Here is a 17,245-nt window from a genome sequence, read left to right on the forward strand (position 1 = left end):
ATCTTTTTTAGAAAGGGGAGTTGCACTATTACAAACTTCCCATTAGCACAGAAATCAGCGAAGGGGAAGCAGGACTTAAAAAAGGAGAAGGCAAAAAGGAGATTTCCTTTCTTCCATACTTGTGTGTCAGGACACTGTTCTCTCTTGGCGGCTGCTTCAGTTTAGCATTTTCTTCCTGGATTTTGAGCTTCCCATCCTGCCAAAAGGAAACATTTACCTGTCAGCTGAACTGTGTAAAGACTCCAGTTTCACCCCTGCCATGCTGCAAAGGGAGACTTCACTTTGCTATTTTGGGAATACCAATCTGCCCCTCCTTGGCACAGAGGTGTCTTTGGACACTATCTGAAAGCACATACACACCCATCCACCCTAGGAGCAGCTCTACATGCTTTACTTTCTTTTGCTGTGGTCAAAAAGCTGACTTCACATTTTAGAGATGGATCCTTCAACAGGTCCAATGACCTCCTTTTACTAGAAGGTACAAGAAACTTCACAGTTAACAGCAGAGGCTGAAGAGGCAGATGGGCTGAACAGGCTTTTTAAAGACACTTCCACCGCATCAAGCACCGCCTACAAGTTTCGTGGCAACAGAAACATCCATTCTGCAGTCACTGTTTTGTACCTCGGCTCACTGAAGCAGCCCAGGGGAGCCCAGTGAAGGCAGCTCTCAAGGGCAGCAGCACACATGGGAATTGCTGATACAGCCTCTGTTATTATTTCACAGTTATCATAGTTACAAGTTTTGTTCTCCAGAACAACTGTTTTACTGCCAATCCCCAGCAGAAAAGCCTGGTTTGCTCTGCAGAAAAAGCTGCAGAGCGGATTTTAGCTTTCAAAGGCAAACTTCCTACTAAAAAGGCAGTTTCACTTGGGAACTATGAGGTTTGCTCTCGAGATGAACACTGCCCGTTGCTTTAAAAACACCAGATTCACTAATGGGCAGCACTAAAAGAACAGTGAAAGTGATCCGTGATGCCCTTAAGAGAATTTTGCCTTCTAAATTTTACTATCCATTTCTTTTGGAAGAATTTCCCTTATAATACAAACAATAAAAGCAAGGAAGCTTGCTTTTCATCAGATGTAAGGTGTACAGCATGTCTCAAGACTTTCTCAGGTACCCAGCTTGGAAGAGGAAACCAGCGTTCTTGCAATTTTTTTTGTAAGGCTTAACTCAATGACAGCCTATTTAGTGTGTGTAAACAAATGTTCCAAAGCTCCTTTTGTTGTGGCATATTAATACTACATATTTATTGCCTAACAAAGCTCAGGAACAGCAAACGAGCAAAGTGGAACTCTACTTCAAACACAAGCCAAGAATACAAGATCTTACCTGCCTGACCCAATTCTTTGTGCCTTTTTTGTTTTCCTGGCTGCGTTGGTGACTGTGTGACCATATGTCCCTTTCCCGCTTCAGTTCTAGTTCCAGGTGGCTCCTAGAATATTGAGGTGGAATTGTGAATAAAGGATATGGTTTTCTAACACTTGACATTGAAACATAATGAACTATTTAACCCTCTCTTCCCATTAAAGCAACTGAACCTCAACTCAAGAGCTGAAAACTGCCTCTGAATAACAACTTGCCTCACAGTGTGTTAAGCCATAAAATGTCAGGATGGATAATCTAGATGTTCTTCATCTAATTCCAGTTTTGAGGGAAATAAACCTCTTGACTATGTCTGCAAGTCCTGAAACAATACTTACTTCTTCATCTGTTACAGAACTGTCAATCTGCACCCTTTTCAAAAAGTCATTCTTCAGCACATCAACTGCTACAGGGCGGGCTCTGAAACCAAAGCCAACATCTTCAACCGTTTCCCAAAGCTATCCACATGGGATTTGATGGACTGTTACCCCTGAGAGCTGTGGCAATTCTTCTGACACCTCACCTGAAAGTGGAGCTTGGTCCTCACGGAACAACGGTGGGCCCCTCACCAGAAGTGCTCTGCAGCCCCTGATCTAGCCTAACCTGTACTAAGGGATGACGCATGCTGCTTCAAGACTGTCAAGCAGCCCAGGCTTTGGTGTCAGTCCCCTGCAGCACGTGCTGTGGTGCATCACGCCAGACGGAAGAAAAGCACTGCTGAGTGAGTACATTCATATTTGGGAGGATAACTCATCAGTGGTCAAGGATATCTGACGTCCCTGACGCAGCCTGAAACAGGCTCAAGAGCAGCATGACTCTGAATCTAGCTGTGGATCATAGAATCACAGTCTGGTTTGGACTAGAAGTGATCTTAAAGCTCATCCAGTTCCAACCCCCTGCCACGGGCAGGGACACCTTCCACTAGAGCAGGTTGCTCCAAGCCCCTGTGTCCAACCTGGCCTTGAACACTGCCAGATCAGAGAGGAGCCTTCGCTCTGGGCCACCAGAAAGCTCACTGCCTCCATGACTGCAGCCTGCCTGTGTGGAACACCAACAAAGCTCTCTGAGCACACAGACCATAAGGGACCAAAGCGCTAGAAACGCTGTTTTCTGAAATCATTCCAAGAGAAATGCAGTAGCTGCCATAGGGAAGGACCCCTGCTCTGAAATCAGAGCCTAGAAACTGAGTATCTGCTGGTAAAAGTAGCAGCAAGACTCGTACTATAAAACGTTCAGAATCCTCATTGCTATTTAAACCAACATTATCCATTATTACCCTTGTTCATCTCCATACCACTCCGACAGTTACTTAAATAACTCGTTATGACTACAGCTGCATTAATTCCGTAGCCCGACTAAAGTGAGTTAAGCTGGTGGAGACTTAGATCCAGAAATGAATACTTGGCCATGTTGGCACTTAAACCAACTGAGGAAGTTCTGGTTTATAACTTGATTTACAACCAACACTACCACAAAGCGCCCCATCTCCTCTTAGAGGAATGTAATTCAAGCAAGACTGCCCACATCTCACTCCAGCACCCTCCAGGAACTCTCTGCTGTAGAACCTCAGCTAAATAAAGCAGTACAGCCTCCTGGTAAAGGAGGCTCAATCATTTTCATACTGTCATTGCCATTTAGCTTGAGACAAAGTCCAGCTGATGCCAAAATAGACCAGTTTGCATATGCAGAAAAGATGCATTCCCCCTTTATAACCAAGAACACTGGTAAGCTCACACACACACCCCGCCAGGACCTCGCACAAATTTGTGATAAAAGCCATTTGCTGGTTTTCTGGGGAGCCTCTGTAACTTTTTGAACAAGGAAACAAAAAGCTGTGCCAGGAGGGGAGCAGGGGATAAAGATAAAATAAAAGCACCCAGCAATGCTTTTCCACAATTCATCCCAGTGACCTTGCAACAAACCAAAGATGCATCACGGTTGCAGAAGGAGAGATGCTCTTCTATTTTGAGAAGAGGATTTGTCTGTTTTCCCAATACTAGTAAACTGATGACACTGCAGGGGAAAATATGACCCTAAAGCTCATCCAGTTCCAGCCCCCGGCCACGGGCAGGGACACCTTCCACTAGAGCAGGTTGCTCCAAGCCCCTGTGTCCAACCTGGCCTTGAACACTGTCAGGGATGGGGCAGCCACAGCTTCTCTGGGCACCCTGTGCCAGCGCCTCAGCACCCTCACAGGGAACAACTTCTGCCTGAGAGCTCATCTAAATTCCCCTCTGTCAGTTTAAAGCATTTCACCTCCTCATGGTTAACATCTGCTTGGCATCTAACACCCCCTTCTCTTTGCCATCACTCTGCCTGCCTTCTACCAAGAACAGCCCAAAAAAGAGGTTAGAAAAGGGTCTCTTCACCGCTGCCTGGAGAGCTCTTCCACTTCGAGCTGAAGGCTGTTGATTTTGTCCCCAAACTCCTGCTTGAAGAGGCGGTTGTCTTGCTCGGCCAACTGACGGTCCTTCTCTGACTGTCGCAATCTGGATTTGAGCCACATGAACTTGTGATAAAAAACAAAAGCCATGGTGGGGAGGAAGACCGAGTTTAACCAACAAATAAAAAACCCAGTGAAAAGGTAAAACCAAAGAAAAAAAAAAAAAGAAAAAGGAATGGTAAAAACGATGGGAAGGAGGAAAATATTTTAAAGAAAAGTAAAACGTAGGTGAACCAGGCAGAACTCTGATTTTCAATAGTTTTTATTCTATTACTACAGTTTACAGCCATTAGATGAAAAACATAAAACATCACTTTTATCCAGATTCAAAGCAAACCTCAAGTACACAGAATTTTAAGTCCAATTTGATTTTAATGTACGTTACATTTCAGCTCTACACGTGTAACTGGAACTTGCAACATAGGTTAGCTACTCTATTGAGAATTAGTGCATTTTCCTGGTCTCTTCCATGGACTGACACAAGGCATTAGTACACCAAAGCATTTCCACTCCGAGCCTGACATCAGAAAAGGCCAGATCCTTAATTCTGCCTTATTTTAGCGCTATTGTGACAGCAAACAAACCCAGCACAACCCCTCAATTCTACAGAAGAAATCTGGGGAAGCGCAGGGGAGTTCACTGTTCTAATCAGCTGCTTGGATACCTTGATGAAAGCTTCCACCTTTTGATTATTATTTTATTATTCTCCAGGTAGTTAAAATGAGTTTCTAGTAAAAGGTTACTAAAGGTTAACTTTATACTTTCAAGCACTTGACTTGGGCATCACAAAGAGATTTCAAATGGAGTCTCCAAGTCTGCTTGTGTGCAGGAGTCCGTTAAATAAGCCAAGTGATGGTACACACTTATGTACAGTGGGACTGGGCTGAGCCTCACAGATTTTAAACATACCTAGTGAGGATCAATAGGGATTCTTTCTCCAGTTGTGTTTCAGTCACATCTGCCACCTACTGCCCCACGGAGCACTATCCCACAGGACAAAGGGAGAACTGGCACCAAAGAATTTTTACAGGAATCTCACCAGAGCAAAAAACCCTTATTGAACACAGAAACCCCCCAAATATGATCTTCTTGAAAGCAAAAAATAATCTCAAGGAGCACTTATAACCTAAGGCCTGTGGCAGGCCAGTATGCTGAACTTCTGTGGCCCCAGGGATGAGGATTATTAGTTTCTAATAGTCCCAGCTACAGTTACTTAAAGTTTTGCACTGGGGTGTTAAATTGGCAATTATTTTTCCTATCAAGAGCTGATTCCCAAGCTTTAGCTGTTCTTCCATTAGCAAGTTCCATCTGTATTGAGCAAGAGAATCTCCCCAAGCAAACGAAAGAAGTGTGATAGTGAAAGGCAACTCTTCCTTTTCAACCCCTAGCTACTCGGACAAGGAATGGTCAAGTACCAGACTACCATTTCCACTCCCCACCGCTGCACATTTTGTTCCTTTCTTCTATTTTATGCTTTTGTTTCTTTTAAACTCTAGAGTAAGAAGATCAGATTTTTGTTTTAAAACACGTAACTTCCCTTCCTAGGAAGAGGAAAGACCCACCAAAACACCTCTCCTCAGCTTCCTTCGGTCAGGAAGAACCTTAACGCATGTCTAGCGGGATTCATGGCAGAGGTAGAAGGCAATGCAAAGATAAGGAGGTTTCCACTGAACTTACCACTCTATCATGTTACTCTAAGACACCTAGCTACTAATTCTGGACGCATGAAGTTTAAAGGAATAAGGATAAGTCCCCACCCTCCCACCAAGTCACTAAGGCAAAACAGTTGCAAGCAGTCTTGGTTACAAGAGGGCTGGTCTTCACGGTGATGAGCTATCGCATCTTGGACTTGGGGCTGAAGCCACACAACAGAAGTGAACGGGGAACGGCTTGGGCTACGCACACAACTACTTTCAACAACTTCCAGGGATGCATTTTTTCATCTACTTCACAAAAAGGGGAACACAGAAAACTATTTGACTTCCCAGAGCTGGCCAATCTGACAGTGGCTTGACCAACGCGCCTAGAATCCGTAATGGTTGAAGACTTGTGCTACTGTATAAGGTATGCATCACCAGGGCGTACACAGCCACAGATCTCCCATTCCTTATGCTTTCCTGGTGTGTTCATTGGCCAACTCATTGGTACTTTAACATGGTTTAAAGGGCAAAGTTAGGGATTTTTATACCCGACTCTAAATCTCTGAAAAAAACCCCACTGATTTTAAAAATTCAGCAAATTCCAAACCAACTTTAGGTGACAACATTTTAACAGTTGCTTTTAGCTATTTGCAAGTTCTCCCCTCATAAAGGAGTTCCGATGTCAGAGCTGTGAGGTGACCAGACATAAAAATGTCTAATGATGCTTCTGGATCAGTTTGTTTGCTGCACTATTTAAGGTTTTTGCCTGTTTCACCAAATCCTTTTCACTGTTTAAGTAACGCAGAATGAGGGTGATGAGAAAATGGAAAAATAAGAACAGCAAGAGAAAGAGAGCAGATAGATTAGCTGAGTAGGTATCATAGAACATTTTAAAATACACATTTTCTATAAACAAAATGACCTTTTTTATAAATAACCACTCACAATGCAATCCCTAAAATGAGAACATTAATTTAGTGCAATGACCTACTCATTAACTAAGTCCCAGGCAACACGTGCTCCTGAGAGCTATGCCTTTCTTGGAGCTAGCACAACAGTCAAGGAAATTCCCAGAGATTAAAGTTCTAAACCTTTGGCCAAAGCTCTACGAAGCTTGGCTTCGAGAACAGGACAAAAAGGAAGAAGGAGCATTGCTTCTTCTCAAATCAATCTGATTTCTCATAAAGAGAATGCTTCAGTTGGGGTATTTTTTCCAAAGAGTACCAGAGATGTGGAATAACCAAGGTACCTCCAAGCCTGGCTTCTGCTGCTCCTCCTTCCTCCTCCCTCTCTAATACTGTCATTAACAGTCAAAAACTTCTCTAAGTTCCTATTTCTATTTTTCATCAGTGCTGTCAGAGATAGTGATTGACTTGCAATGACTGAACAACATACGAAAGGGCAGCTGATGTAGATAAACAAAGCTGCTGTGTTCATTACTGGTTTAATCATATATTCTTTTCTACTGGAAGCCCTCCAGAGCATGCAAAACACTCCTAACAGCATCTCAAAAATCAGAGCTCTCCTCATGTAGCTCTGTCCAGCAGTGGCTAAGCAGAGCACTTCCATTCAGGGTCTGCAGGACATTACCATTAGAATACACACACGATTTTGTAATTGTCAAAGCTTCATTTTTTACCTTTGTTCAAGCTGTTTGATGGTGGCAGCCATCTGATTTGTTTTTTCTTCCAAACGGCTGTTTAATTCACTCTTCTGTTTCACTCCCATGTCTGAACTCTGCAAAAAGCAGCATTGGGGGGCTTTTGTAAGTAGCAGTGAAACCAAAATAAGCCACCACAAATCACGTGGCCCATGAAATAAAAGGGATAGAAGCCAAAGAGGCAGGAAAAGGTGCTCAAAAAGCAAAGACCAGGTCAACACTGCGAGGACAAACATCTTGCCATGCAGGTGCAGGCTACATCTGGGCCCCACAAAAAGGCAATACCATCATCAGTGAAGCTTCCTGTACAACACATACTAATGTGGTACCTACTAATATCATTCTAGTGCTTTGCAGAGAATGATTGGCTCAAGGAGAGCAAAAGCAACTCTTTCCTGTTCTAAAGTTTATTTTGGGATATCTTTCTGAGTATTTTGTGTTGCTCTTTGTCTTAAGACAAGGCTTTTCCATTACTCTGTAATGTATGTAATTACACCATACACATTACATCCAATACTGGATTGTACTGGAACAGAAGCTACCATGGCTCAGTTTTTATACCACAAACCCACAGAAGACACTTCCCCAGTCACACACACATATTTCTGGATAACTATGAGTCTTTCTTCAGAAGAAACTGCATTTTCCTCTAATCTCCACCACATTCTGTTGTTCAAATACTAGAGCTTTCTTGCAACAAGACAGAAGTGTGCTGTCCAGCCTGTAACCCTTCCACACACTGCACCTTTTAAATAGATAGGGGCAAAAAGAAGAAAAGCCATCACTTTTATCCAGAATTTGATGGAATTGTTTTCGTACCTGCAGCTTGAAAGACAGTTCATGCTTTAGGGCCCTGAGATCATCCAGCTGTTGCCTGAGCGCCACCAGTGCATCCTGTTTCTCGCAAACATCTTTCTCCAGCATCTTCATGGCTAGCTCCATCTCCTGCCGCATCCCGATCTGTGCCTCCAGCTCTTTCTCCACATCCTGGAACATACAGATCAGGCAGCATCAAGCTGGAAAACGTTAATTCCTAAAAGTGTTCTGCTCAGGCATTTTTCTCCCCACTAGCTGAACATATGATATGGAGTAACAGTTCAGACAGTGGCAATATTCTTAGAATCACAGACTGGTTTGGGTTGGAAGGGACCTTAAAGCTCATCCAGTTCCAAGCCCCTGCCACAGGCAGGGACACCTTCCACCAGAGCAGGTTGCTCCAAGCCCCTGTGTCCAACCTGGCCTTGAACACTGCCAGGGATGGGGCAAGGGGGATGTATCAGATCCAGAAACACAACTGTACTGCTCATTTTGAGAAACGGTCCTGAAACTGATCAACAGAGCCACAAAATGAACACTGCTTCTGACAAGATGGTCTCAGATCAAGCTGTAGCAGGAAGGTGAGAATGAAAAAACAACCCTGGTCAAATACTGTCAAAAGCAATTGTCTGACATGGACTTATTAGGTGAAAAAGCCATTTATCACAAGCTCCCAGCTCACACAGCCCTTACCAGCCGCAGCTGAGTCTCCTCCTTTAACTGTTTTCGTGCCTCAGTCAGTGCATGTCCATCAGCAGTTCTGTCTTTAGTGACCTAAATTAATCAAGACACCCAATTAACTGGTCATTATATACTACTAACACCCACATTTGCTGATTATTTGCTTTTCCCACCACTTAGAAAACAAATTCTGCAACTATCGAAACTCAGCTCCATTCAGCATGCTGCTTCCATGGGAATTTACTCTACTTCCCTGTCTCCTTACTCACTTACCCTGAAGTGCTCCATGCACTTCAATGGGTCTGAATTAAACAGACAGTGTCGGTTTTCAGCACTTTCACAGTGTATTAAGGATGGCTACAAAACCTCAGGAAAACATCTTGGGGACTTTAAAATTCAAACCAGATTCTGCCACAGTTACTAGAGATTCTGTCCCTTGATTTCTGAAGAGAGTAGTGTTTCAGACAAGAAGTCGCATTTCCCTCTTTAGGAAAAAAGCACACCTCCTACATCCAAATTGTTCTGCCAGCCTCTCAGCAAATTATTCTTCTTCCTGTCCCTTCTGACACTTTGCCAGGCAAGCTATGAACATGCTGTGTGAGCTCTCAGCTCTGCACATGCTCATGGTTTCATCAGCTATGGCCAGGCAGGATTTACTGTGGCCAGGATCCATCTGTCACCCTCTGTGAGGATCCACTTGCAGTCACTCTTATCTATTGCAGTTTTTGTGCGAGATACATATGGAAATAAAGTCTCTTCTAAACATAGACTGTGTTCAATCTGGCTTGAGGCTGCCCCAAAGGGTCAGTAATCATTCACACACACACCAACCTTACGACTGGACTCTAAGATATAAGAGCTTTCTTCTTTAACCCGTTCCATCTCTTCTTGCAGTGTAATAATCCTGTTGTTTGCAACTGCAAGCTGTGAACAAAACAGAACAACAGTAACATATCAAAACCATACTTGACCACTTTTTCCCCCTCTTTAGACCCATCTTCTGTACTCCTGGGGTTTGGGTTTTGTGGGGTTTTTTGGGGGGTGGGGGGGTGGTTTGGGGTTTTGTTTGTTTGTTTGTTGGGTTTTTTTTGTTTGGTTTGGTTTTTTTTTCACTTAAAGTGAGAAAAAAAAATATTTGGAGTGGCTAAAGACAACTTGGCCTCTAAAAATGGACAAGGGCTATTGGAAAAGCAAAAGCATCACTTAGTGCCAGTGTGATGGATTTTCAATATTAGCTAAAACAGAGACTTACCAACCTATTTTGGTTCCTGTCTTTCAGTAAAGTTACTGACTTCTTGAGGACTCTACCTGCTAGACTCGGTGTAACATGTGGTTGGTGCAACTCAACTGAAACCCTCACTCCATTCCCTTCCCTTGCCAAAGATAACAAGAAGGAAAAATGTGAGCACACAGCAGCTAAGTTTTGTGACTTCTAGCAACTGTAATCTATTACCAAGAAGAAATACCTGTGTGGGTTTGCTAAAGCTTCAGTGGTTTGGGTACACTGCTAGGCAGAGCATCTGAGATGTAAGATGCTCAAGTATTTGGGCGGGAGAAGCACAGTGAGAATCTCATCAGAGGAGGAAGATTTGACTGGAAATGGAGGATCAGCAGCAGAGGCCACCCTTAGGAGACAGCACATCTGCCTCAGAGGAATTCCCAATGAAGACGTCACTGCAGACTAAAAACATGTGTTCAAAGGCCAAAATAACTTCAGAAAACTCCTCCTGGCTTTGTAAATCATAACTTACGTAAGCCTTGCACACTAGAAAACCTCAGTGACATTCCAAGAGATCAGCCATGTTATTAAGTGACAAACCCAAACAGAAATCACCCTGATAAAAGCCTGAGTCTTTGGTACAGCTCAAGCCAAATGCACAAATTGATGTGACATGTGACACAGTTCATTAACTACACCCTGCAAACACTCCTGGGTTGGCACAGTGTGTTCCAGTGTCACTTATGTTCTTACTTTGAACAGTGTGCAGACTTCACTGAGATGCAAACAACTAAATTATTAAAAACCAAAAAACACTTCAGTCAGCACTGAAATTACTCTCATGGCTACCACCCCTAACGGGCACAGCACCCACGCTCTGCAGGTGATAAAACAAAACCCACTTATAGTAGCACTGAGAAAGGCAGCCTCTACTGCAGACCAGGTAGTTAGAACTAAAAAACTATTTTAATTGTAAAAAGCATTTCTTATTCCTTAATTGCAAGAGTGGATATAGTAATTTCCATCACTAAAGCTTCTCACTGTTTGGAATACATCCATTAAAGTAAACGTTCAATAACCAGACACACAGACCTCTTAATGAGGATGAACAAGCAAAAAAGAATTTCTATTTCCTATTTGTTCTGCAAGAGCACTGAGACATCCCAATCAAAGTCATTCTGCTAAGCTAAGTGACATGGGGACAGAGATACTGTACAACCATTAGGATGAGACCTACTATCACCCATTCGTCAGGGAAATGACCCCAAAAGATTTTATTACATTTATGACATTACTAATGAACTGCAAGACCAATTTTAAAACACAGGTTAGACCTCTGACTCATGTACCAACCATTACTCATGCTCAGACTGAACAATGTTTCATCTATAATGGTAATTTTTCCTTTATTTCTTGCAAATTGTGACAGGGTACATAAAGTTATTGAAACATTTCAATCACTATCTTTGCATTGTAGTAAATTTCTGCACCATCAAAACAAACAGACATTTAAAAACGTCTTAGTCATAGCTGGACATCTCATAACCTGCATCAGCTGTAGGGTATTTGAAACTACAAGCACCATACAATTTACTCTAAGATATTTTCCAAATATCAGAAAGCACTCAAAGACTTCAGAGGGATAAAGTGTATTCAGCAGCTTTTGGTTTTTTAACATCAATATTCAGTTGATTTCCCACCTCACACTTCACAGCAACAGCCAGTGTAATTCTTCAGCAGGTCAGTTATTCCAGTTTCATTGTTAACTACTCATCATTACATACAACAGACATCCAAAAATAACTCTTCCATTACCTTTTTAAACCTGATTCCAAAGGGCCAAAACATCAAGTTATTTCCTATTACACTTACCTCCTCGGTCAGTTTAGTGTTGGATTTTTCTAAGGCATCCACCTTGGCCTGCAGGTTGTTTACCGTAGCACTGTTGAAGAGGAAAAAAAAGCCCTACAGTAATTCCTGCTTTTTAAAAATCCTGGTTTCTATCTTGTTACACTACATAATAAAGAATAAATAAATCACGTCTTACCTTAAATGCCTATTGAGTTCTTCTACATAGTTCTTCTGATCCAAAATAGCAGTTATCTGACCATCTCTGGAAAGAAGAAATACCATTCAGCTCAATCATGTGGATTCAAAGAACTAAGAGTCAAAGGTCAAAGTGGAAACGTTGCCATCTATATATCTCTCCAGCATAGCACCAAGACCCTCGGTCTCAACGAACTTACAGGATGTATACGAAATAGCAAGGCCAAGTTACGGTCTATGCCTTTATCACCAGTCACTGTCTCCTGACTTCTCAGAAGCTGCAACTGCTGCACTCACCTGGATGACATTGAGGTGACACACCAACCAGAATGATTAAAGCAGACGGCATTTCAAAGAGCACAGCAATATTTCAAAGACCAAAAAAAAAAAAGGTTTTGAACTACTCTGATACTGGACAGGAGTCATCTCACCAAAATCCAACTGCCAACAAACACGTTTTGCATGCATCTCTAGCAGGAAATCTTAACTAAAGAAAAGCATGTTCTAAAAACTACAGCTAAAATAAATGCAAACAAAACACCTGATCCTGAAGGATAATTATTAAACACATACCCGAATTTAAACTGCAGGAAGGAGTACTCTTTAAGAACCTCAGAAAACCCCAACACCTGATCCGTATGCCAGTGTGCCCACACTGTATTTTCCAACCACTTGCTCTGAATGTTGCACTGCCCATTTGGGTATGGTGGCACAAGTACTTTAGGCTATTATTAGTTATGGTCTTATCCAATTGGAGATTTTTTTTTCCCCCTAAGGATATTCTGGTGCCAAAAATCACCTACCTGCTAGCCATACAAGTGGCAAAGGCTACTAAGCTGCTTACCAAAAAGGCTTTGAAGAATGGCAGTCCTAACTCACTCTTGAAACATTTTTATCTTCAATTGCCAGTTAAGGAAGAACACAGAATTTCTAGGAGAATTTACTTTTCCCCTGCCCCCTCTCAACATTTCCAGTATCTTATTAATATATTATGGTTTATCATACAACAGCAATTCAGCCGAAGTAGGTTTTTAAGTAAAAACATAACAGCTCACAGGGCAACCTGGAATACTTGAATACAAGTTACCAAGAGGTAAGAAGCAGGACAACTGTGTATGTACCTACCCTTCACTGCCTTTTGTGCTGTTCCCATCTTTCAAATACATTGAGAAATCAATAACCCCAACCTAAAGGAAAAAAACTGCATTTAACATTAAACACTTTTTTTAAGACTAAACACTGTCTGTAGTTGTGAAAGTTCGGAGTCATTCAGTTAGGACATCAATACATGAGGTATTACAGCAAGTACTCATTAATACCAGTTATCTATCCAAAATTAATAAAAACGTGGCTTATTTCAAGCAAAACTATCCTAGGATAAGCTGCAATTCTTAGGTCATAAGAATAAGCCATTATCATCACCTTATCTGTACGTACACTGCTTATGCAAGCTGCAACATAAGTGCACACAGGCTGATTTTCTTTTAACGGCTACAATGATCTCATCACAGTATGAGTGAATTAATAGTTCTATCCATTTCTCCCCTCATTTTAGCTAAGTCCTTCCCCATTTTCACCTCCTTTTTCATTTACTACATTTCACTCCACAATGACCTGTGTGCAGACCACAGCAAAGCATAACAGCAAAGAGCAAACCAAAACCTTGAGTCTCTGATCTCAATACCACCAGCTAATCAAAGACCACGCTCACAGTAACAAGCTTATATTAGTCTTGCATTGCATTTAGTAGCAAACTTGTATCTCAGTTGATTAAAGCCCTCTACAATGCAAAATTCTTCCAATTTAAATGAACAGGAAAACCCCACATTAACTGAATACCAAATACCTGTGAGTCCAGGTCTTCTCCCTTCATGCAGAAGTTGGCATCGATGACATTCAAACCTACTAGGAGACCAGCAATGATCGCACCTTCTTCTTCCATCATCAGTGCATTAGGCTCATAAAATTCACTGCATGATTCACAGCAAGAGAAAACAACTGTTGACTCTTTAAAAGTCAACTAAAATTAGTCAGTTAGCATGGGATGGATCCCTTCTATTTCACACACAATATAATGCAAGCTCAGCCTTAACAAAAACCCAGGCTGTGGCACATTGTCCACGCAGAAACGTACTTCTATGTACTGTCAATGTACTCCTGCTCTGACTGAACGTATCTCTCTCAGCAGATCAAGTTTTTAGGCAAGGCAAAGACCCAGTGAGTAGGACACCTGGTTCCTCACCACTGAAATGTGGTGAAAAGTAAGCACAGTTGTGGAGTAATGGTACAGCACACTGAAGATTTAAGATTGGGGCTTAATATCAAAGTTGAAGCACCATCCTTCTACTCCTCTATTACTACTGTGATTAACACAAGCCACTGCCACATTTTCCAGTGGACAATACCAAGTTGCCCTTTCTAACCCCAAGTCAGGTATGGATTTACACGGATAGCCAACAAAGACCTACTGGTTTGAGTCAAGGAGTACCCAACGTATTTATTAAATCCTACTGCTATACACATAGTAGTTCAAATCCATGGGCTTTCAATTAAACTACAAAATTATTGCCGTTTATATGAGTAGGAACCAGAGATATGGAGAAGTGAAATTACTTGTTCCAATACAGACAGTAATGGAGTGACAAGGTCAGAAATATATCCAGGGCCAAGACTGCAGATGGAGAATGCTGTATTCCTTCTGTATATATATTTCACCTAAATAATCTCTTTGGAACCAAAATTTGTGTTTATTCTAATGAATATTTTAGACAAAGTGGAGAATTAACAGCTTCTGAATTAAGAAAGAATACTGAGCTTTTTTAATCCCCCAGAAGATGGTCTGTATTTCACGAACATTAACATTTCTCACAAAAAGTACATACATACTTTACCATTTGGGTGTGGAAGATCATAAAGATCTTACAAGAGGACACAAGTGAACATAACCTAATCTGAGGATGAGCTCAGCACTCACCTGAGAAGATCCTTTCTGTTAATCAAGGCTTTCATGTATTCAGAAAGCTTCTTCTGCATTAGAGCCAGGCGAAGCCAAGCTCTTCCTCTACCCACAGGTGTCCTACAAAGGCCAGAAACAAAACAGTTACAGACATACTGCAATGCACATTCACAAACAGCTCTAATAATCCCCTTCTATCTGAAGGATCTACATCTCAGAGAGAGTTGGCACTGATGAATGGACGGAGCTTGGAGCAACCTGCTCTAGTGGAAGGTGTCCCTGCCCGTGGCAGGGGGTTGGAACTGGATGAGCTTTAAGGTCCCTTCCAACCAAACCAGTCTGGGATTCTAAGAAAACCAGGAAATACGAGGTATTTAAGTGTAAATAGTTACAAACTACTTTAAGCAATCACTGCTTCTCTCATAACTAATTACGCACTTTTTGTTATACTAAAAATATTTCCCTGACTTATCTTATTTCCCTGACTTATCTATGCTGGATGTTACCACACAGAGATCAGCTGCTTCAACACATCACCTTCTAATTCGAAATCAGTTTTGCACAAGGTAAGTCAGAATAACGTGTATACTTCAGTTCAGCACAGGTGCCCAAGCACCACTCCTTCAGGTAGGTGTTCAGTTGAGTGAGAATCCACAAACACAACTTCAGTACTGTTCTTTTCAACTAGTTTGCTCATTAACACGCTCACAGGATGCAACGGGTTACAGACACAGTCCTTACCCCTCTGTTTCTCCTGGCAATCTCAAGCATATAGTTTTAAAATACAACTGATACGCTGCATCACAGCTCTGGCTCTGGCCAGAAGCCAGCACCAGTTGCTCCAAAGGAAGGTGTAAACCCCCCCACATTGAGCAATATACTGATCAGAAGGAAATTTCTTTTCCACCTCCGGCAGTCAGTCAACTGTCTTATACCAAAGAGCACGGGGGGCACTTCATTTTCTAACCTTAACTGGAATAAGCAGCAACTGCCCATGAAAGTCATCTTCGTTACTCCCCATTCTTGACCTCACTAAAACACAACATGACATTTCCCAAGGGTTAGTATGAATCCAAGGTTTCAACACTTAAATCCAAAACTGTTCTTTAGTTCAATTTATTTCATGTTTTAATATTCTTTTACAATAGGAAAAGTTAGAGGAGCTCTGGCACAACACTGCTGGCACTGCACACTGGTCTTGTCAGCTGTGCCAGGAAGAGTCCTGCACAGATCTCCAGTAAAAGCACTTGTCCATATGCACGTCGCTAAATACTAACCTGAAAGAAGCTATTATTGAATCTATTCATCTCTTCTTTCAGCAAAGATTTACTGTTAGTTCTGCTGCTCATACAAAAGCTTCCTTGCACCTTTTTTCTATTCCCAGGCTGAAAGCCTCTTACAGTTTCTTGTTTAGCATGGAATAATCAAACCTGAATGTGATGTCTGAAATGTCTATGAAATTTTTAAAAGCAACATATGTTTTAGGTAGGTTTTTTCCTCCCCTCTTTAACACAAGCTAGTACCTTCTCCAACTTCGTACTGAGCTTCTCTTTTACACAAACTTTACAAGTTTACCTGAATTTATTTAGAAGAAAAATTACCTCTGTCTATCAGCCTCAGAATTATTTAACCTGTAATCACCCTCCTTCCAATTCCCTTCCTCTTCAGTCTGACTTCAGAAATAGTCAGAAAAGGCTGTTCCCAGCCTTAAGACACATGGTCACTGGTTTAGTGCTACTAATAAATGCACTATTCTCCATAAGACCCCACTGAAGGAGTATATCCTACGCTCTCCTTTGGCAGATCCTTGATTAAGAAAAAGAGAGTAATTATCTATTTTTATCAGCCCAAGGTGGCAGGTGTATTCCTGAAGGTTATGTTTGCCCTTCCTTCTCTTCCTCAGGATCCTTCTTACAATAAAAAAACATATTATGTACTTTGCAGTAAAAGACTGTACTTACTTCAGCCCTGGGAGATCCTTAACACTTGCTGTAATCTCTGCAGCCTCAGGAACAAGTTTTTCTACTAGTTCTAGAGGTCCCCAAAATGACTTGTTTTGCCCAAGAAATGTCTTTTTGGCTAGAAGAGAAGATGATGTAAAAAGAGACCATTAGGCATAGTCAGAAGTAAAGAAATAGTAGACAAAGACTGCCAGAAAGGTTCTTCTGGGCCTGCTGCTGGCCAAGTACCAAAGATGACTTCTTTTGCCCAAGTGTGACAATTACTGGTATCATTCAAATAAGGCAACAGGAGCTCGACACAGATGTCAGAAAATATTCCACACATCCCCAACATGCCAAAACAACAACATCCAGTGAAACATAGCAATTTAGATTCACTGGTAGGGGTCAGAATTTCTACTAGGATGCTGTCACTGTTTCTACATTACACTTGATGTGTGCACAGTCATTTTCTCTCACT

At 41.8% G+C, this 17,245-nt stretch overlaps 1 protein-coding gene across 14 annotated transcripts in view; it reads right to left on the reverse strand.

The window, feature by feature from the left end:
* The window catches only part of RUFY3 (RUN and FYVE domain containing 3), a 47,664-nt gene that overhangs the window by 4,364 nt on the left and 26,055 nt on the right, over positions 1-17,245 (reverse strand). For 8 of the 14 annotated variants that reach the window (XR_003992299.1, XM_030492487.1, XM_030492486.1 and 5 more), the window contains 13 exons: positions 16,786-16,903; positions 14,843-14,944; positions 13,715-13,838; positions 12,994-13,055; positions 11,870-11,935; positions 11,695-11,764; positions 9,435-9,527; positions 8,616-8,696; positions 7,926-8,093; positions 7,086-7,183; positions 3,733-3,852; positions 1,331-1,433; positions 120-196 (listed from right to left, as the gene is read on the reverse strand). Coding sequence is in view for 12 of the 14 variants with exons in the window: in XM_030492487.1 (XP_030348347.1) it covers positions 120-196; positions 1,331-1,433; positions 3,733-3,852; positions 7,086-7,183; positions 7,926-8,093; positions 8,616-8,696; positions 9,435-9,527; positions 11,695-11,764; positions 11,870-11,935; positions 12,994-13,055; positions 13,715-13,838; positions 14,843-14,944; positions 16,786-16,903 (1,282 nt within the window). In the remaining 2 variants the exon portion in view is untranslated. Of the gene's footprint in view, positions 1-119; positions 197-1,330; positions 1,434-3,732; positions 3,873-4,050; positions 6,235-7,085; positions 7,184-7,925; positions 8,094-8,615; positions 8,697-9,434; positions 9,528-11,694; positions 11,765-11,869; positions 11,936-12,993; positions 13,056-13,714; positions 13,839-14,842; positions 14,945-16,785; positions 16,904-17,245 lie in introns of those variants that run through there. The other 6 variants (XM_030492493.1, XM_030492496.1, XM_030492497.1 and 3 more) reach the window with 3 other exon arrangements.

This window comes from Strigops habroptila, chromosome 7 (genome assembly GCF_004027225.2).
Source record: "Strigops habroptila isolate Jane chromosome 7, bStrHab1.2.pri, whole genome shotgun sequence".
Classification (NCBI taxonomy): Eukaryota; Metazoa; Chordata; class Aves; order Psittaciformes; family Psittacidae; genus Strigops; species Strigops habroptila.